Consider the following 16,939-nt stretch of genomic DNA (forward strand, 5'->3'; position numbering starts at 1 on the left):
ATGTCCTCAACCATTTGAGCCACAGCCCTGGTACTATTTTAAAGTACCATGTATTTTGTGGTTTCTTAGCTTGAGACCTCATCAGTTATCAGGTCCCTGAGAAATTTTGTGATGATGCATTTCCACTTCAAAAGAGTCTGTGTAGTCTCTGGTTTTGCCATGCTGGTGACTGACTTCAGTGCTGTTGTTCTTTCTGTCCCTAGTAGATGTCATGCTGTCAGTAGCAGGCACAGGTGCAATTTTGGGTGCTTTCTCTTTGTTCACTTAAAGAAAGTAGATTTTGAAGGGGATGAACCCCTTCCTTTCTGCCCCCACCCCAAATGGGAACAGTGAACCAAATAAGAACCTTTGTTCTAATTGAAAGATTGAAATACAGTGTTTTCCCAAACACCAGTGCTTTAAGGGGGGAAAAAAAGGCTTCTCAGAAACAGCTGGTCCTCTGTCTTTTTCCCCCGCCTGGTGATGCTCAGGGGTTACTCCTGCCTGTGCTCAGGAATTACTTCTGGTGGTGCTCAGGAGACCATCTGGGATTCTGGGGATCAAACCCCGGTCTGCTGCATGGAAGGCAAACGCCCTACCTGCTGGTCTATCTCTCCAGCCCCTGCTTCTATCTTTGAGTTTTGATTTTTGTTCGTGGAGTAGAAGCTGGGGGAGGCAGAGAGGATAAGTAAGGGGTTCATAGAATATACTGGAGTGGACTAAGTGGATATAAGTTGGGTGACCAAATTATGGTTAGTAAAATTATATCAGTTAATAATATTCTGGATATAATATTTATACTGGAAAATTGAGAATCTTTAACAGCTGTCTTTGTTAGCTCTATGTAGAAGTTAATCTTTATATTAATCAAAGTAATCTGTGTTATGCTGTAACTTCAAGTACGTTTGAAAATATTTGATGTTAGTATAGAATTTTTTTTAAAGATTCTACTCCTGGGGCTGGACCGATAGCACAATGGGTAGAACGTCTGCATGCAGTCGACCCGGGTTCAAACCTCGGCATCCCTTATGGTCCCCCAAGCACTGCCAAGAATAATTCCTGAGTGCAGAGACAGGAGTAACTCCTGAGTATCGCCAGGTGTGACCCAAAACAGAAAAAAAAAAAAAAAAAGCCTACTCCTGTTCTGAAGTTTCCTTTGGAGGTTTTAGGGTTTTTAAGAACCCAGAGTCATTAGCTAGAGAACTTTAGTGAAGCTGGAGAAAGCTCTGGGCTACCCTTTGTAGGTAGGAGCCAAGAAGATTGGACACACATAGTCAGTAGACTCTGAACACCTTCCAGGAGATGTTGTCTATTAGAACAACAGCAGTTTTAATCCTGTGTCAGTTTTTTAATCTATATCATTTGGTGCTTGGTAGTTGGCATGTTCCACTAGCATAGTTTCACGATTGGCCTTTTTCTACTTGTAAATTATAGATGTAGGTCTCAAATGATTGATTCATTTCCATCTGATTAGGGTGGGGGTGAAAATAACCCGAAGAGTCATAGTCGCACTAATAGCGGAATTAGTTCAACAAGTGGGGGAAGCACAGAGCCTACGACTCCTGACAGCGAAAGACCTGCACAGGCTCTCCTGAGGGATTATGGTAAGCTGTGTTTTTATTTTCAGATTGAAACTTTTCAGAATGATCTTTTTGGGGGGAGAATAGGGTCACACTGACAGAGCTCAGGGATTACCCCTGGTGACTTCGGGAGACCGTATGGGATACTGGGGATCGAACCTAGACCAGCCACATGTAAGGCAAGAGCCCCACCTGCTGCGCTATCAGTCTAGCCCCTCGAATGATCTTCTTAATGCACAGATGAGTGAGCACAAAACATTTTCACAAAATACAGTGCTCATAATTTTCAGTTTATTATATGGTAAAGAGGATATTAGCCTAAAAAATAAAGTTAAGATTCAGTTCTATACCTTTTAGTACTTAGATTTTAGGGAGTTTATTAGCGTTTATAACTCATATAAGGGTGGATTCTGTACCCGTTACTGTAGTTTGATGAGAAGGGCACAGTGCATCAGATGGGAATCTAGAGCTCAGTTGATTTTTATGCTATAACCTGTATATCTCAGGCCAGAGAAGATAGCTCAGCGGGCTGGATCAGGTTTGTGTTCCGTGTGCTGGAAGCTCAGGTTTGATCCCCAGTACTGCCTGGTCTCCTGAACTCAGAGTGGGAGTAGCCCCTGAGCAACACAGTATGTGGCCCCCAAACCAAAATAAAATAAAACGAAAAAACAAGACCCATACCAATGTAAGGTTAGATTCTTCACTCACCAACTTTGAGCATGAATAAGGAAACTTTGATTTTCTGCTTTGCAAACAAAACACTGCGTCAGAGTACCCTATGGACATCCTAAAGGATGTCTTACTTTATGGGTCCTGTGCATTTATGGATGCCTTAATGTTTTTAAATACTAATTCTGTGAGTGTTAATTTGTGAATGTTAACCCAACTAAATTGCAATGAAATCTAAGTTCTTGATGTAAGTTTTAATTTTTCCGTCATCTGGAAAATTCGTGAGCCTAGAATTCCAGGCGTGTTTCATGGTTTAAGTTTCCTATAATAACCTGGAGCATGTCAGGTACCCAGGATCATGAGGTGGATACTCAACACTTTTCAGTATTGCATTAATAAGTGGGTTATTTAGATTGTTATCTTGCTCATTGAATTTTTGGGTTAAAATATAGGTTGAAATTATGTTTATTTTTTATATTTAATATTTTTTATTAAAATTTTGCATCATTGCATGTGTTCTAATGTAAGTGTTTGAAGTGATTATTGTTTGTTGGCACTTTGCACCGGTGTTAGTGAGTTCTGCTTGTAATGTCGTAAAGTATTTTTTATTAAATCCGAGTTGTGTTAGTGTCGCTTGAATGTCTCTCTTTAATGATCATTCCTTTTTCTGTTGTCACTGCCCTCTTTCTGATAGGATCGACAGGTATAATGTCCCTAAAGCTTCCTATATAAATTAAATATATTTTATCCTAATTTATTAACTGAATAGTAATTACTTTTAAATGTAGAATTGCAGACCAACTGAAAACAGTGACTTGGTTATTTTGATTTATCTCCAAAATAGTAAACTAGTCTTGGAAAAGTAAATGTTTAAATGCATTTGAAAAGCCATTGCATGTGACTTTTGATGATTTAAACACTGAAAATAATCTCAACAAATGCTTTAGGTTAATTCCTAGCATCTGAAGAGATTCTAAAAATTGAATTCTTTCACTTATAAAATTCTAAGGGAATAATTGATAGCCTTTTCAATTAGAAAAAGTAACTGAATTCATTCCAAAATTTTAAGATGGACACTGTTTTAATAATGACATGGAAACTACCAAATCCCAGTGGATGTCTGTCTGAAAATACGTGGGCCGGGACCTAGAGATACTTGAGTGCAGGGTGTGCCCTGCGCACTGCTCAGTGGGGCGGGGAGCGTAGCGCTGTGTGGGTGCCCATCGTGCTCACTGTGGCTCTGTGGTCTGTGCCTGGCGGAATGCTGTGCTTCTTGTTACTAATGCTTAGTTGTTTTCCCTCCCTGTGGGGTGTGGCATTGGGGTTATATCCTAGCTCTTAATACAGATTCAGCTGCTGGACTCCTGATTCGCAGCATTCATCTCGTCACCCAGAGACTCAACTCCCAGTGGCGGCAAGACATGAGCATATCGCTGGCAGCTCTAGAACTGCTCTCTGGCCTGGCAAAGGTGAGGCGGGCAGGCGTTTGTGTTTCGGCTCACAAGTCTTGAACCATCACTAGTTTCCCTCTCTCCCTACACTTGGGTGTTTGTTCTATTCGAACATCATTTATTTCCCAAGTATGCAAAAATGAGCATCTAATGAGGCCTTATGAAATGAATCTTCTACTCTTCAATAAATTGAAAGAGTATGAACAATAGTTTGGCCTTAAATCACATTAGGAAATATTCTAGCACTTGCTGCTGATATACTTACAGATAGTAGAATGAGCATGGATCTGCATTTGTTTTAAAGTGCCTTTGAAATTTCAACATGATATTATGGTTTCTAATTTTAATAAGTATAGATTTGATTGAGGTTTAAAAAAATGACACTCTTTTTAGAAAGAGTAATTATGCTAAATATGCAATTTGGACTATCTATGACTCATTCCCCATGAATAGTAGGGGAAAAAAAGTGAGTGTTCTTACAAATTTCCTCAGAGCTGTTATTTTAATTCTGTGGCTCTTTGGACATCGGTGACAGTTTGTCCTTCTTTTTTTAACTGAGGTGAACTTCATGTAACATAAAATTTCCTTTTTAACGAGAATTCAGTACCTCTTAGTACTTTGACAATGTTGCACGATATGACTTCTGATTTCAAAAAGAAGCCTGATGTGCGTTAAGTAGTTGCTTCCTGGACCCCTCCCCCCAACCACAGTCCTTGATCTGCATTGCCACCATGGATTTCTATTTGGTAAATTGGATCATGGAACCTGTACCTTTTAGTTTGATTTCTTTGACTTAAATGTTTCTAAGGTTCATTTATGTTACAGATGGTGTCAGAATTTTATCCCTTTTTGTGGCTAGATAAATAGCTGAGTGTGTTTACATGGTTTCTCTATACATTGATCAGTTGATTTATATTTGAATAGTCCTTTTATGAACAGTGCTGGTTTGAATGTCTGTTCAGTTCATCCAATGTCTGGGTACCAATTTTCAGTTCTTTGAGTAGTTCCAGTAGAAATGCTGGATCATGTGATAATTCTGTTTAACTTTTTGGGAGAAAGTCAGACTTTTTCTAACAGAAGCACTTTATTTTTTTTTTTTTTTTATTATAGTTTATTTTTAATTAGTGAGTCAACGTGAGGGTACAGTTACAGATTTATACATTTTTGTGCTCATGTTTCTCCCTTACAAAGTTTGATAACCCATCCCTTCACCAGTGCCCATTCTCCACCACCAGTAAACCCAACATCCCACCCCCCCTTCCCAGTCCCGTCTCCCCCCACCCCACACTGCCACTATGGCAGGGTATTCCCTTTTGTTCTTTCTCTCTGATTAGGTGTTGTGGTTTGCAATAAAGGTGTTGAGTGGCCATTGCGTTCAGTCTCTAGTCTATATTTGGCCCGCATCATCTTTCCCCCACATGACCAACAACCACATTTTACTTGCTGTTCCCTTCTCTGAGTTGCCCAGGATGAGAGAACAGCCTCCAAGCCATGGTGACAACCTCCTGGTACTTATTTCTACTATTCTTGGGTGTTCGTCTTATAGTCTATTATTCTATATTCCACAGATGAGTGCAATCTTTCTATGTCTGTCTCTCTCTTTCTGACTCATTTCACTTAGCATGATACTTTCCATGTAGATCCACTTATATGCAAACGTCATGACCTCATTTTTTCTAACAGCTGCATAGTATTCCATTGTATATATGTACCAGAGTTTCTTCAACCAGTCATCTGTTCTAGGGCACTCGGGTTTTTTCCAGATTCTGGCTATTGTAAACAGTGCTGCGATGAACATATAAGTGCAGATGTCACTTCGACTATACTTTTTGGCTTTTCTGGGATATATTCCCAGCAGCGGTATTGCTGGGTCAAATGGGAGCTCAACCTCAAGTTTTTTGAGAATTGTCCATACTGTTTTCCAAAAGGGCTGAACTAGCCGGCATTCCCACCAGCAGTGTAGAAGGGTCCCTTTCTCCCCACATCCTCTCCAACAGCGGTTGCTTTTGTTCTTTTGGATGTGTGCTAGCCTCTGTGGTGTGAGGTGGTATCTCAAAGTTGTTTTGATCTGCATCTCTCTGATGATTAGTGATGTAGAGCACTTTTTCATGTGTCTTTTGGCCATTCGTATCTCTTCCTTGGTAAAGTTTCTGTTCATTTCTTCGCCCCATTTTTTGATGGGGTTGGATGTTTTCTTCTTGTAGAGTTCAACCAGTGCTTTATATACCCTTGATATCAACCCCTTATCTGATGTGTATTGTGTAAATATCCTTTCCCATTCTGTAGATAGTCTTTGTATTCTGGTCGCTGTTTCTTTTGCTGTGCAGAAGCTTTTTAGTTTAATGTAGTCCCATTTGTTGATCTCTGTTTTTACTAGATTGCTTAGTTCCGTGTCATCTTTGAAGATACCTTTATCTTCAATATCCTGGAGGGTTTTGCCTACCTTGTCTTCAATGTACCTTATGGTTTGTGGTCTGATGTTGAGGTCTTTAATCCATTTTGATCTGACTTTTGTGCATGGTGACAGATCGAGTTCTAAGCCCATTTTTTTGCATGTGGTTGTCCAGTTGTGCCAGCACCATTTGTTAAAGAGACTTTCCTTGCTCCACTTCACATCTCTTGCACCTTTATCAAAGATTAGATGATCATACCTTTGAGGTTGTGTGTGGGGATATTCCACCCTGTTCCATTGGTCTGCAGTTCTGCTTTTGTTCCAGTACCATGCTGTTTTAATTGTTACCGCTTTGTAGTAGAGTTTAAGGTTGGGAAGGGTGATGCCTCCCATCATCTTTTTCCCAAGAATTGTTTTAGCTATCCGTGGGCGTTTATTGTTCCATATAAATTTCAGGATTGCTTGCTCCGCTTCTTTGAAGAATGCCATGGGTATCCCCATAGGGATCGCGTTAAATCTGTATAATGCTTTGGGGAGTATTGCCATTTTGACAATGTTGATTCTCCCTATCCATGAGCAGGGGATATTTTTCCATTTCCTCATGTCCTCTTTTATTTCATGAAGTAGCGTTTTATAGTTTTCTTTGTAGAGGTCCTTTACTTCTTTAGTTAAGCTGATTCCAAGGTATTTGATTTTCTTGGGCACAATTGTGAATGGGATTGCTTTTTTCATGTCCCTTTCCTCTGTCTCATTGTTTGCATATAGGAAGGCCATGGATTTTTGGGTATTGATTTTATAGCCTGCGACTTTACTGTATAGGTCAATTGTTTCTAAGAGTTTCTTACTAGAGCTTTTAGGTTTCTCTAGGTATAGTATCATATCGTCTGCGAATAGTGAGAGCTTGATTTCTTCCTTTCCAATCTGAATCCCCTTAATATCTTTTTCTTGCCTGATGGCTATTGCTAATACTTCCAGTACTATATTAAAGAGAAGTGGTGAGAGTGGACATCCTTGTCTTGTCCCCGATCTCAGAGGAAAAGCCCTTAGTTTTTCTCCATTGATGATAATGCTCGCCATAGGTTCATGGTAGATGGCTTTGACTATCTTGAGAAAAGTTCCTCCAAAACCCATTTTGGTGAGAGTTTTTATCATGAATGGGTGTTGGATCTTGTCAAATGCTTTTTCTGCATCTATGGATATGATCATATGGTTTTTATCTTTACTTTTGTTGATGTGATGGATTATGTTGATTGATTTCCGAATGTTAAACCAACCTTGCATCCCTGGGATGAATCCCACTTGGTCATGGTGTATGATCTTTTTGATGAGTTGTTGGATTCTATTTGCTAGTATTTTGTTGAGAATCTTCGCATCGGTATTCATCAAGGATATTGGTCTATAGTTTTCTTTGTTAGTGGTGTCTTTGTTTGCTTTTGGTATTAGGGAGATATGTGCCTCATAGAAACTGTTTGGAAGGGTTCCTGTCTTTTCGATTTCCTGGAAAAGCTTAAGGAGAACTGGCAACAAGTCTTCTTTGAATGTTTGGAAGAATTCGCCAGTGAATCCGTCTGGACCTGGGCTTTTGTTTTTGGGGAGACTTTTGATTACCGTTTCGATTTCCTTGATATTTATGGGCCTATTCAGGTATTTCACGTCTTCTTGGCTCAGTCTTGGGAGGTTGTAGGAGTCAAGGAATTCATCCATTTCTTTTAGGTTCTCTTGTTTTGTGGCATACAGACTTTCAAAGTAGTCTCTGATGATCCTTTGAATCTCCTTGGTTTCTGTTGTGATGTCCCCCTTTTCATTTCTGATTCGGTTTATTAGGGTTTTCTCTCTTTCTTTCTTTGTGAGTCTTGCTAGCGGTTTATCAATCTTGTTTATTTTCTCGAAGAACCAGCTCTTTGTTTCATTGATCTTATGGATTGTTTTTCGGGTTTCCATATCGTTAATTTCTGCTCTAAGTTTTATTATTTCTTTCCTTCGATCTGGTTTGGGTTCCTTTTGCTGGTCCTCTTCTAAGATCTTGAGCTGCGAAGTCAAACTATCTATATAGGCCCTTTCTTCCTTTCTGAGGAAGGCTTGCAGAGCTATAAATTTTCCCCTTAACACAGCTTTAGCTGCGTCCCATAGGTTCTGGTAGCTTGTGTCTTCATTCTCATTTGTTTCGAGGTATCTCTTAATTTCTTTCTTGATTTCCTCCGTGACCCACTCATTGTTCAATAGTGAGTTGTTTAATTTCCAAGTGTTTGATTTGGTTCTCCGAGTCTGTGCATGATTAACTTCCATCTTCAGTGCATCATGGTCTGAAAAGATAGTTGATACAATTTCTATCTTTCCAATTCTATTAAGGAATAACTTGTGGCCCAGAACATGGTCTATTTTGGAAAATGTTCCATGTGCACTGGAAAAGAATGTGTATTCTTTCTTTTGGGGGTATATAGCCCTGTATAGGTCTATTAGCCCTGTCTCCTCCATTTCTTCCTTCAGGGCCATCGTTTCCTTGCTGAGTGTTGTTAACAGAAGCACTTTACGCTCCCACCAGTGATGTACAAGGGTTCCAGTTTCTCTATATCCTCATTGGCATCTAAGTATTTTCTCAGCTATAAAATGGACAGGATTATCTTGTATATTAATTCCTGGTGTTAAAGGGATGAAATAAAAATCGTAAAAATAAAAGCATAAATTAAAAGCTGATGCACATACATACGGTGATATTTATATCTGAAAATAAATAAGACTCAAGCCCTTGTTTTGCAGATATGGAACAGGCAGATCAGCAGAGACTGTGACTTAGCTAAGTCATGAGAAGACAAATAGGCAGGAAAACCTTAAATGCTCTCACCAGCGCCTAGCATTTCCTTTAGCTATCCCCAGGGGTCGGTGTAATGGCCATAGTTTGAGAGGAGCAGCTACTGGTGCAGAAAGGGAGGGATGCTGGGCCCGTCCTGCTCATGAGAGCGAGGTTCTACTCTTGGGGACACTGTCAGTAGTGAGCGCTGACTAGCCCCAGTGAGGAGCTGCTGTAGATCTAACAAATACAGGAGGGCCGTCACCACCTGATCTCCAGGTGTTTTCAATGGTTAGGACACGTGCCTAGCATGCCCCGGGCCAGGTTTGATCTCTCAGCACCCACACAGCGATGTGTTTCCCGGGCATTGCCAATACCGTCCTGGAGGCCTCGAAGCACCAGCACCGCAGGACCTAAATTTACATATAAATAACTTTATATATAACTGCAACCATAAATAGTTTTGTTATGTAGCTGTAGTAATTATCAAATTGTTTTAGGTGTCAGAGCAGTAATATATTGAATAGTGTGCTTGCCTTGTGTGCAGTAGACCTGGGTTCAATACCCAGCATCCCATATGGTCCCCTAAACAACACCAGAAGTAGTTCCTGAGCACAGCCAGGAGCAACCTCTGAGCACTGCTGAGTGTGGCCCCAAAAGCAAAACAGAACATAAAATCTATTTGGTTAGACAAAAAGATCAATACAGTAGTATAAGTAGTCTAAGAATAGAGCCACACATCTGAATATTTTTTAAAAAAACAAAGGTAAAATGGTAATTCAAAGGAGAAAAAATAGACTAATAAATGTGTTAGGACAATCTGATACTCATAGAACAAGAAGAACTTTGAGTTATACTTTACATTATTTAAAAAAGTTAATGACAGATACATTATTGACCAGCATATGAATTAAAATTTCTAGAAGTCACAGGAAAGAATTTTTTTGTTTGTTTTTGTTTTTGGGCCTTACCCAAAAGTGCTCAGAGCTTACTCCTGGCTCTGCACTCAGGGACCACTCCAGGAGGGGCTCCGGGCACCATATGGCATGCTGGGAAGCAAACCCAGATGGAGCATATACAAGGCAAAGGCCCTACCCAATGTATTATCTCTCTGTGCGGAAGAAAAACTTTACGACTTTCTATTTTACAAAGATTTACTAGCTCTTATGCCATACAAAAACTGCTTTTCTTTAAAGAAACTTTTACCCAAATGGTGCTCAGGGCTCACTGTTGATTCTGGTTGCTCAAGGGGCTAGTACTAGGGATCGAAGGGGGGGCAGTCAGCCATGCAAGGAAAATGCCCTAAAAACACTCAAGAGAGTAAGATTATAAGCTACAGATGACAGATTTTTTTTTTTTGAAGTAACAGATTTTATTTAGAGTGTCTTAGGGAAGGAGGAAGGGATAAGTGGAAAAGAAAAACCAGTAGGAGTAACACGCTCAAGAGAGAACTCGGGCTCCTCCGAAGATGGAGAGAACTCTACCCACATCCTAGCACTGGACACGAAAGCATGAAAGTACACATCTCAAGGGGGGAGATGTGGGCACCACATGTGCTCGGGCACCACATGTGCTCGGCCACGTGGGCACAAGCAGCACATGCGCTCAGGCAGCATATGCGCCTACAGATGACAGATTTTTTGCAAAGCATGTATCTGATGATTACAAGTAATATAAAACATATTTCAAAACTAGGTAATAGGGATGCGACTCAAGTGGTAGAACACATCCTGGCTTTGGGTTCTGTCTCCAGCACTGCCCAGAGCCGCCCCACAACAAAAACCCTAGCAGCTGAGGCGCAGCCTCCCTTCCTGGTGGTGTGCATTTCTGACAAGGGAGATTTGCTGTCCATAGCATCTTAACAAGTTGAATTGAGTGAATTCCTGGCTTACAGCTTTGTCGAAGATGACCACTGTTGGTTTAAATTATACCAACTCTAGCAGGTCAGAGGGAAGTTCACATTGGTGGTGGGATTGGTGCTAGAACAGCGTATGCCTGAAACTAAGCTATGAGTAACATTGTAAATCACACATCCACTAGAACAGAAGTTTACTTGGCCCTTTCAGGATGCAGAGTGTTCATGGGAAGAAAGACCAGCAGGCCTGGGAATTGGCTCATGTAGCTCAGCAGCTGTTTGGCTTACCTGGGGGCTGGGTAGTGGTTTATGTTGGAAAGGTGCTCCCAGGAGAGCCACGTGCCATATGTGCCATACCCAGGGGTCGCTGCCGTAAGCTCCTGGGAGGGCTTACTGGGTGGAAAAGCTGCTTCATCATGGAGAGTGGAGCCCAGGACCAAGGCTCCCAGGTCATGAGTATCTCCAGCGACAAGAGAAGAAGTTCGTGACTAGTGGGGGTTGAAAGTGAGAACCATGTGAAAGACTGCATCGATAGCCCCATGCACTGTTCATACAGAGAGTGCTGGGGTCGTGCTGTCCCGGGGTCCAGGTGGTAAGAACTGCCTGACTCTGAGCTTCATGGACCCTGAAGATGAAGTATGGCCCACCGGCTCCCTCAAGAGCACAAAGGTTGGGAGTTCACAGTGATTGGCTCTGTTCTCATGCATAACAGGGTCTCTTTGGCAGCTGCATCTGTAGCCTGTGTGTTGCTTTGTAAAAACCTTTATTAAGATCTTTGCAAAAGAAAAGAAATCACCACCATTAAAAATTTCTCATAAGGGCTGGAGTGATAGCACAGCGGGTAGGGCGTTTGCCTTGCACGCAGCCGACCCGGGTTCGATTCCCAGCATCCTATATGGTCCCCCGAGCACCGCCAGGAGTCATTTCTGAGTGCATGAGCCAGGAGTAACCCCTGTGCATCACCGGGTGTGACCCAAAAAGCAAAAAAAAAAAAAAAAAAAAAATTCTTCATAAACCCAATTTAAAATCAGGCAAGAAATCAGAGCTATAAAGTAAAGATACACAATTTGCAAATAAGCAATGAAAAAGATGCTCAGAATCATTAAGTTATTAGAATGTCGTTAAAACTGTAAGACGTATGACTGCAGAACAGTGACTAAAATTAAGACTGGTCATAGTAAAATGTTGGTGAGGGTATGGAAGAATTGGAACTCTAATTCTCATAGGCTGCTTTTTTGGAATGTTAAGTCATTTAATTATTTAAAGTAGTTAAATCCATAAAATAGCTTTTTTCTCACAGTTCCTTTAAAAAGTTGAAACATTCATTATGTGATCAGTTATTGTATCCTTCAGTCCCAGCAGACGAGAGAGGTTATATGAATACATTGTGTGTGAGTATTCATATCACCTTTGTTTGTGACACCCGGAAGTGGAAACAGCTAGTTTTCCGTCAGTGAGTTTGATATGATTTTATTTCTGTAAAACCCTAGAAGCTGCACATTGATCTTCAGTGCAAGTCGGAGTAACTGGGCGAGGGAGGAAGGATTGACAGTGCTGCAGGAGATTTGGGTGGTGGGATGGTTATTTTCACTATCTTGACTGTGTTACTTCACAGGTGTGTACTTATGCCAAAATTGATCAAGTTGTACATATTGAATATTTGTAGTTAGCTGTGTTTCAATTAGATTTCTGAGATTCTGCACAGAACTCCATTTAATTTTTTTCGGTGGTGCCCAGGATCAGATCCAGGCCTGGCCTGACATACTAGGCAAAGTGCTGTGCCAGAGAACCACTCACCCCAGCCCTTCTCTGCAAATCTTTGTTGTCCATGGAGTGTCGTGCTGGATGGGATTAGTGTGCTTACAAAATATGCATATGTTCCAATGTTTCATTGCCAGCCCTGTTTTTTGTTTTGTTTTAAATCTCTGGTGATGAGTTGATTGCTTCCAGTGGTTTGGGTTTTATTTAGATCCTGAAAAATATGCTAAAATGAAATAGCATTTTTGGATTTGAAAAGCACTCTCTTTTTATAAAGCACTATAGTACATTTGAAATATTTTGTTCTTTGTAAACAATATATTTAAAAACAAGACTGTTACAGGAGCTTGAGTGATAGCACAGCAGGCTGGGTGTTTGCCTTGCACAAGACTGAACCGGGTTCAATTCCCAGTGTCCCATATGGTCCCCAGAGAGTAATTCCTGAGTTCAGAGCCAGGAGTAACCCCTGTGCATCACTGGTTGTGACCCCAAAAGCAAAAAAAAAAAAAAAATCCAAGACTGCTACAATATATTCTCAGAAAGGTTGGGCTTTGACACAGATGTCTTGAAATTGGTGTGGTATTTCCTGACTGTGTTTCCCTCTGAATACATTCAGGTGAAGGTCTTGGTGGACTCCGGAGACCGGAAGCGAGCCATTAGTTCCGTGTGCAGCTACATTGTCTACCAGTGCAGCCGGCCCGCCCCGCTCCACTCCCGGGACCTGCACTCCATGATAGTGGCGGCTTTCCAGTGTCTCTGTGTCTGGCTGACAGAACATCCTGATATGCTTGATGAAAAGGTTCATTCACTAGCATTTTTTTTTTAAAAGAACGCTTTTAATAACAAGAATTTTGGGGATTCAGTGTAATTTACTAGATCTTCAAACAATAAATCAAAACAAAAATGTGCTGGGAAAAGGGTTTTAGAAGAGATTACCTAAATTTAAATGCAGTAGTGCAGGCTTTAAGTTGAATATACTTGTTCTATTTTGGTAAGACAATTATTATTTTGAACACAACTTCAAAACTGTCATCATTCTTACCTGTGGTTACAAAATTACTCATAGGGAAGTTCTTTTGAAAAGTGGGCCTTGACTAATTTCTCTCAACATCAAGAAATTTTATTTTCCTTCTTTGGGCCCTTTTTTTGGGCCACACCTGGCAGTGCTCAGGGTTTCCTCCTGCCTCTGCACTCAGAGATAACTCCTGGCAGGGCTCGGGGACCATATGTGGTGCAGGGATGGAACCCAGGACAGCAGCTTGCAAGGCAAGCATCCTGCCCACTGTCCTGTTGCTCCCACCCAAGAATACTAATTTTTGTTGATTAAATCTTACTTAGATGTCTAAATTATACCAGAAATGTCTTAAAAATGTGGCTCATGGGGCCAGAGAAATAGCACAAGGGTAGTAAGGCATGCCTGGCATCCTGCCAGCCCTGAGTTGAATCCTGCACACTGCTGTGGTCCCCCAACCACTGCCAGTCCTGAGCGCAGAAACGGAGCAGTCTCTGAGCACTCTGGGCGTGGGGGGGGGGGAAACTAAACTAAAAGTAACTGATGATTGTACTTTGTATAACCTAACATATTATAAATCATGCAGGTTTAAACAAATTACTGGTATAAATCTTTCACTTGAGCTTTTCATGATTTTTAAAATCTGGGGTAAGAATTTGCACTCTGACAAGAATTATGACTGAAAGAAATAAATTGAATTTATCATTACTTAGTAGTTATTATATTCAGTTTTATTCTTTAAAGTGAAATGGGGAGCAAATTTATTGTTATATATACCTGTTAAAATGAGAAAATAAAGCCCCATAAGCCATTAGCATTTGATGTGAGAGGTAATGGATGTCTCAAGCCATTTTACTAAACCCTATTTGTATTGCTTTTTTTTCTTCTACATATACATAAATTTCCAAGATAAAGTTTAACTTGTAAATTAGACATAGTAAGAATGAAAGAAAATAACAAAATAGAACAATTATAACAATTAAAAATTAAGTAAATATGGCACTCCCCCCACCCCCCTAATCAGAATATCTTAGTATATTTAATATTTTTGGCTTTGGTTGACCTTGAGTAACTGAAACCAAGGATAAGGGTGACATGTATTTCCTATCTTCTCATTGAGATAGCTACCATTACAAAAACTTATTTACCTCTCCTGCTTCTAGGACTGTCTTAAAGAAGTACTGGAGATTGTGGAACTGGGTATTTCAGGAAGTAAATCCAAGAACAATGAGCAAGAGGTCAAATACAAAGGGGATAAGGAGCCGAACCCTGCATCCATGAGGGTGAAAGACGCTGCTGAAGCCACTCTGACATGGTATGAGAGACTGCACGGGGATTGTGCCAGACAGTGGGTGGCCTTAGCTGGGTGGGATACTCTGCTTTAGTGATGTAATTTCTTTAGGATGTTATTTTCTCCTAAAAAGAAGGAAATGAAAAAGTTGGTGTTTTTTGTTTGTTTGTTTGTTTGTTTTTTTAAGGTAAGAAATTTGTGACTGAGTTTTTGGATTCTTGTTTTATGATGCTGGTTGACATTAATTCAAGTTATCATACGAGAACTGAGAAAAGATCTTGGAGAACTTTACATCACACTTTCACTTTGATGGTTTAGGTCATAGATGGGATTTGTCTGTGGCCAACTATTAGGTCTTCTGTTTCCTAAGTCAGCAGTCCATACTCTGCGTACTGTTCATTGGGAGTGATTCAGCCAGGATAAGGAATTTCCTTGTATTAAGTAGTAATAGGGTCATAAAGTGAAATAAGATTCCGTTATCACTGAGGAACTTCTTGTGCAATGTAGAAGATAAGACCTAAGCACAATTACCTCTAAAACAGGAAAATAAATGTGCTGAGAGCTGTGGTGCAAGTAAAATGTTGGGGACATGGAAGCAGAAAAAGAATTCTCAGGCAAGGAGGAAATCAAAGAAAGATTCTAAAGGGAAGTGGCATTGGGCTTGACTCTCAGACGACTGGTAAACTTTAAGCTGTACCCAGATTACAGTGTAGTTAAGGTATAAGAAAAGACTTCAATTTCACACATTTGGGTTGTGAAGGATGGAGACCAGTAAAATAATTTGATGAGGAAGGTGGGAGGAGGGAAAGGAGCACATTTATGGACCAGAAGGGACCGTGAAGGGGAGAAGATAGGCTTGTGAAAGGGTGAATATGGGTGCAGACCCAGAAACACGGAAGCAGGAAGGAGAAAGGATCTGGGCTGGCTCCTCTAGGTCTCCTCCAGAAAGGCTGCGGCAAGAGTGCTTGAAGATTTGCTTGGCAGTCAGCCCTTGCTAAGGTCCCAGGCAGTCTCATGCGCCCGGGGTTTATTGATAACTTGGGGACAGGCACATTAAAATTGGCCTCGGTTCTGTTCCTCATGGGATCAGGTCATTGAGGATGGTTTTAGAAGCGTGCTCACTCCAGGGTGGAGTCCTGCTCGGTCTGCCCAGGTTGGGCTCAGCTTCTTTTGGCGCTAGGTTGGCCCGTAGCTCGAGAATAAGGAAGATACGAATGCGGCTATTCAAGAACTTGTTTGTTATTTCTAATACCAAAGTACTAAGTACTAGAAATAAAGTTCACACAGAAGACCATGTGGGGTCTGAGATAGAAACAAAGTTTAGAAGAATGAAGACTTGGGCCAGAGCAATAGTACAGTGGTCGGGCACTTGCCTTGCACATGGCTGACCCATGGCTTCCTGAACCCCGCCAGGAGGAAGCCCCGAGCACTGCTGGATGTGGCCCCCAACCCCCAAAATTGTAAAATTAAAAATTAATTTTTAAAGATGACTTGTGACCAGAGCGATAGTACGGCGGGTAGGGTCTTCAGTTTGCATGCAGCTGACCCTGGTGTGATCCTCAGTGTCCCCTGAGTACTGCCAGGAGTAATTCCTGAGGGCACAGCCAGGAATAACCCCTGAGCATTGCTGGGTGTTTCCCAAAAACAAGAAAATGAAAATGAGGTATGCCTTGAAGAGTAAGAAAGATAAGAGGAAGGGGAAAGGACATTTCTTACTGGGGTTGCTGCATTATGCAGAAGTTGGTTTGCTTTATCCTAGCCTAAATGGATATGCTAGAAAGAGGTTGGGTAAGTGCTCAGAATCCGTAGAATGCCCGGTGGTGTCCCCACACCCCAGCATAGCCAGTAATTACCTAGATGGTTCATTTACTTTCATCTGCTTCTATGTCTTGCAGTAGTAGTGGTATTCATTGGGTTGTTGTTATAAGTAAATAAAATAATCTAAAGTTTTAAGCCAACGCCTGACACATATTTTATGCAATGTATGTTATTGTCTCTGTTCACTGAATGAGTCTCTTTATAAACTTTTCTGATGATGAAAGCTTGATCGTTTGAACTCCATTTTTTCTTATATTCCCATTTAATAATTGCAATGGTTCTGTGAGATGTAACTATTGTGCATCAGGCTCCTTACATATAAAATGAGACAGTCTTTTCTTGACTA

At 40.9% G+C, this 16,939-nt stretch overlaps 1 protein-coding gene across 7 annotated transcripts in view; it reads left to right on the forward strand.

The window, feature by feature from the left end:
* Positions 1-16,939, forward strand: part of RALGAPB (Ral GTPase activating protein non-catalytic subunit beta) — a 101,857-nt gene that overhangs the window by 51,725 nt on the left and 33,193 nt on the right. For 5 of the 7 annotated variants that reach the window (XM_055137952.1, XM_055137954.1, XM_055137957.1 and 2 more), the window contains 4 exons: positions 1,454-1,583; positions 3,564-3,697; positions 13,089-13,271; positions 14,648-14,799. In XM_055137952.1, the coding sequence (XP_054993927.1) occupies positions 1,454-1,583; positions 3,564-3,697; positions 13,089-13,271; positions 14,648-14,799 (599 nt within the window). The remainder of the gene's footprint in view (positions 1-1,453; positions 1,584-3,563; positions 3,698-13,088; positions 13,272-14,647; positions 14,800-16,939) is intronic. The other 2 variants (XM_055137955.1, XM_055137958.1) reach the window with 1 other exon arrangement.

This window comes from Sorex araneus, chromosome 5 (assembly GCF_027595985.1).
Source record: "Sorex araneus isolate mSorAra2 chromosome 5, mSorAra2.pri, whole genome shotgun sequence".
In the NCBI taxonomy this organism is placed as follows: Eukaryota; Metazoa; Chordata; class Mammalia; order Eulipotyphla; family Soricidae; genus Sorex; species Sorex araneus.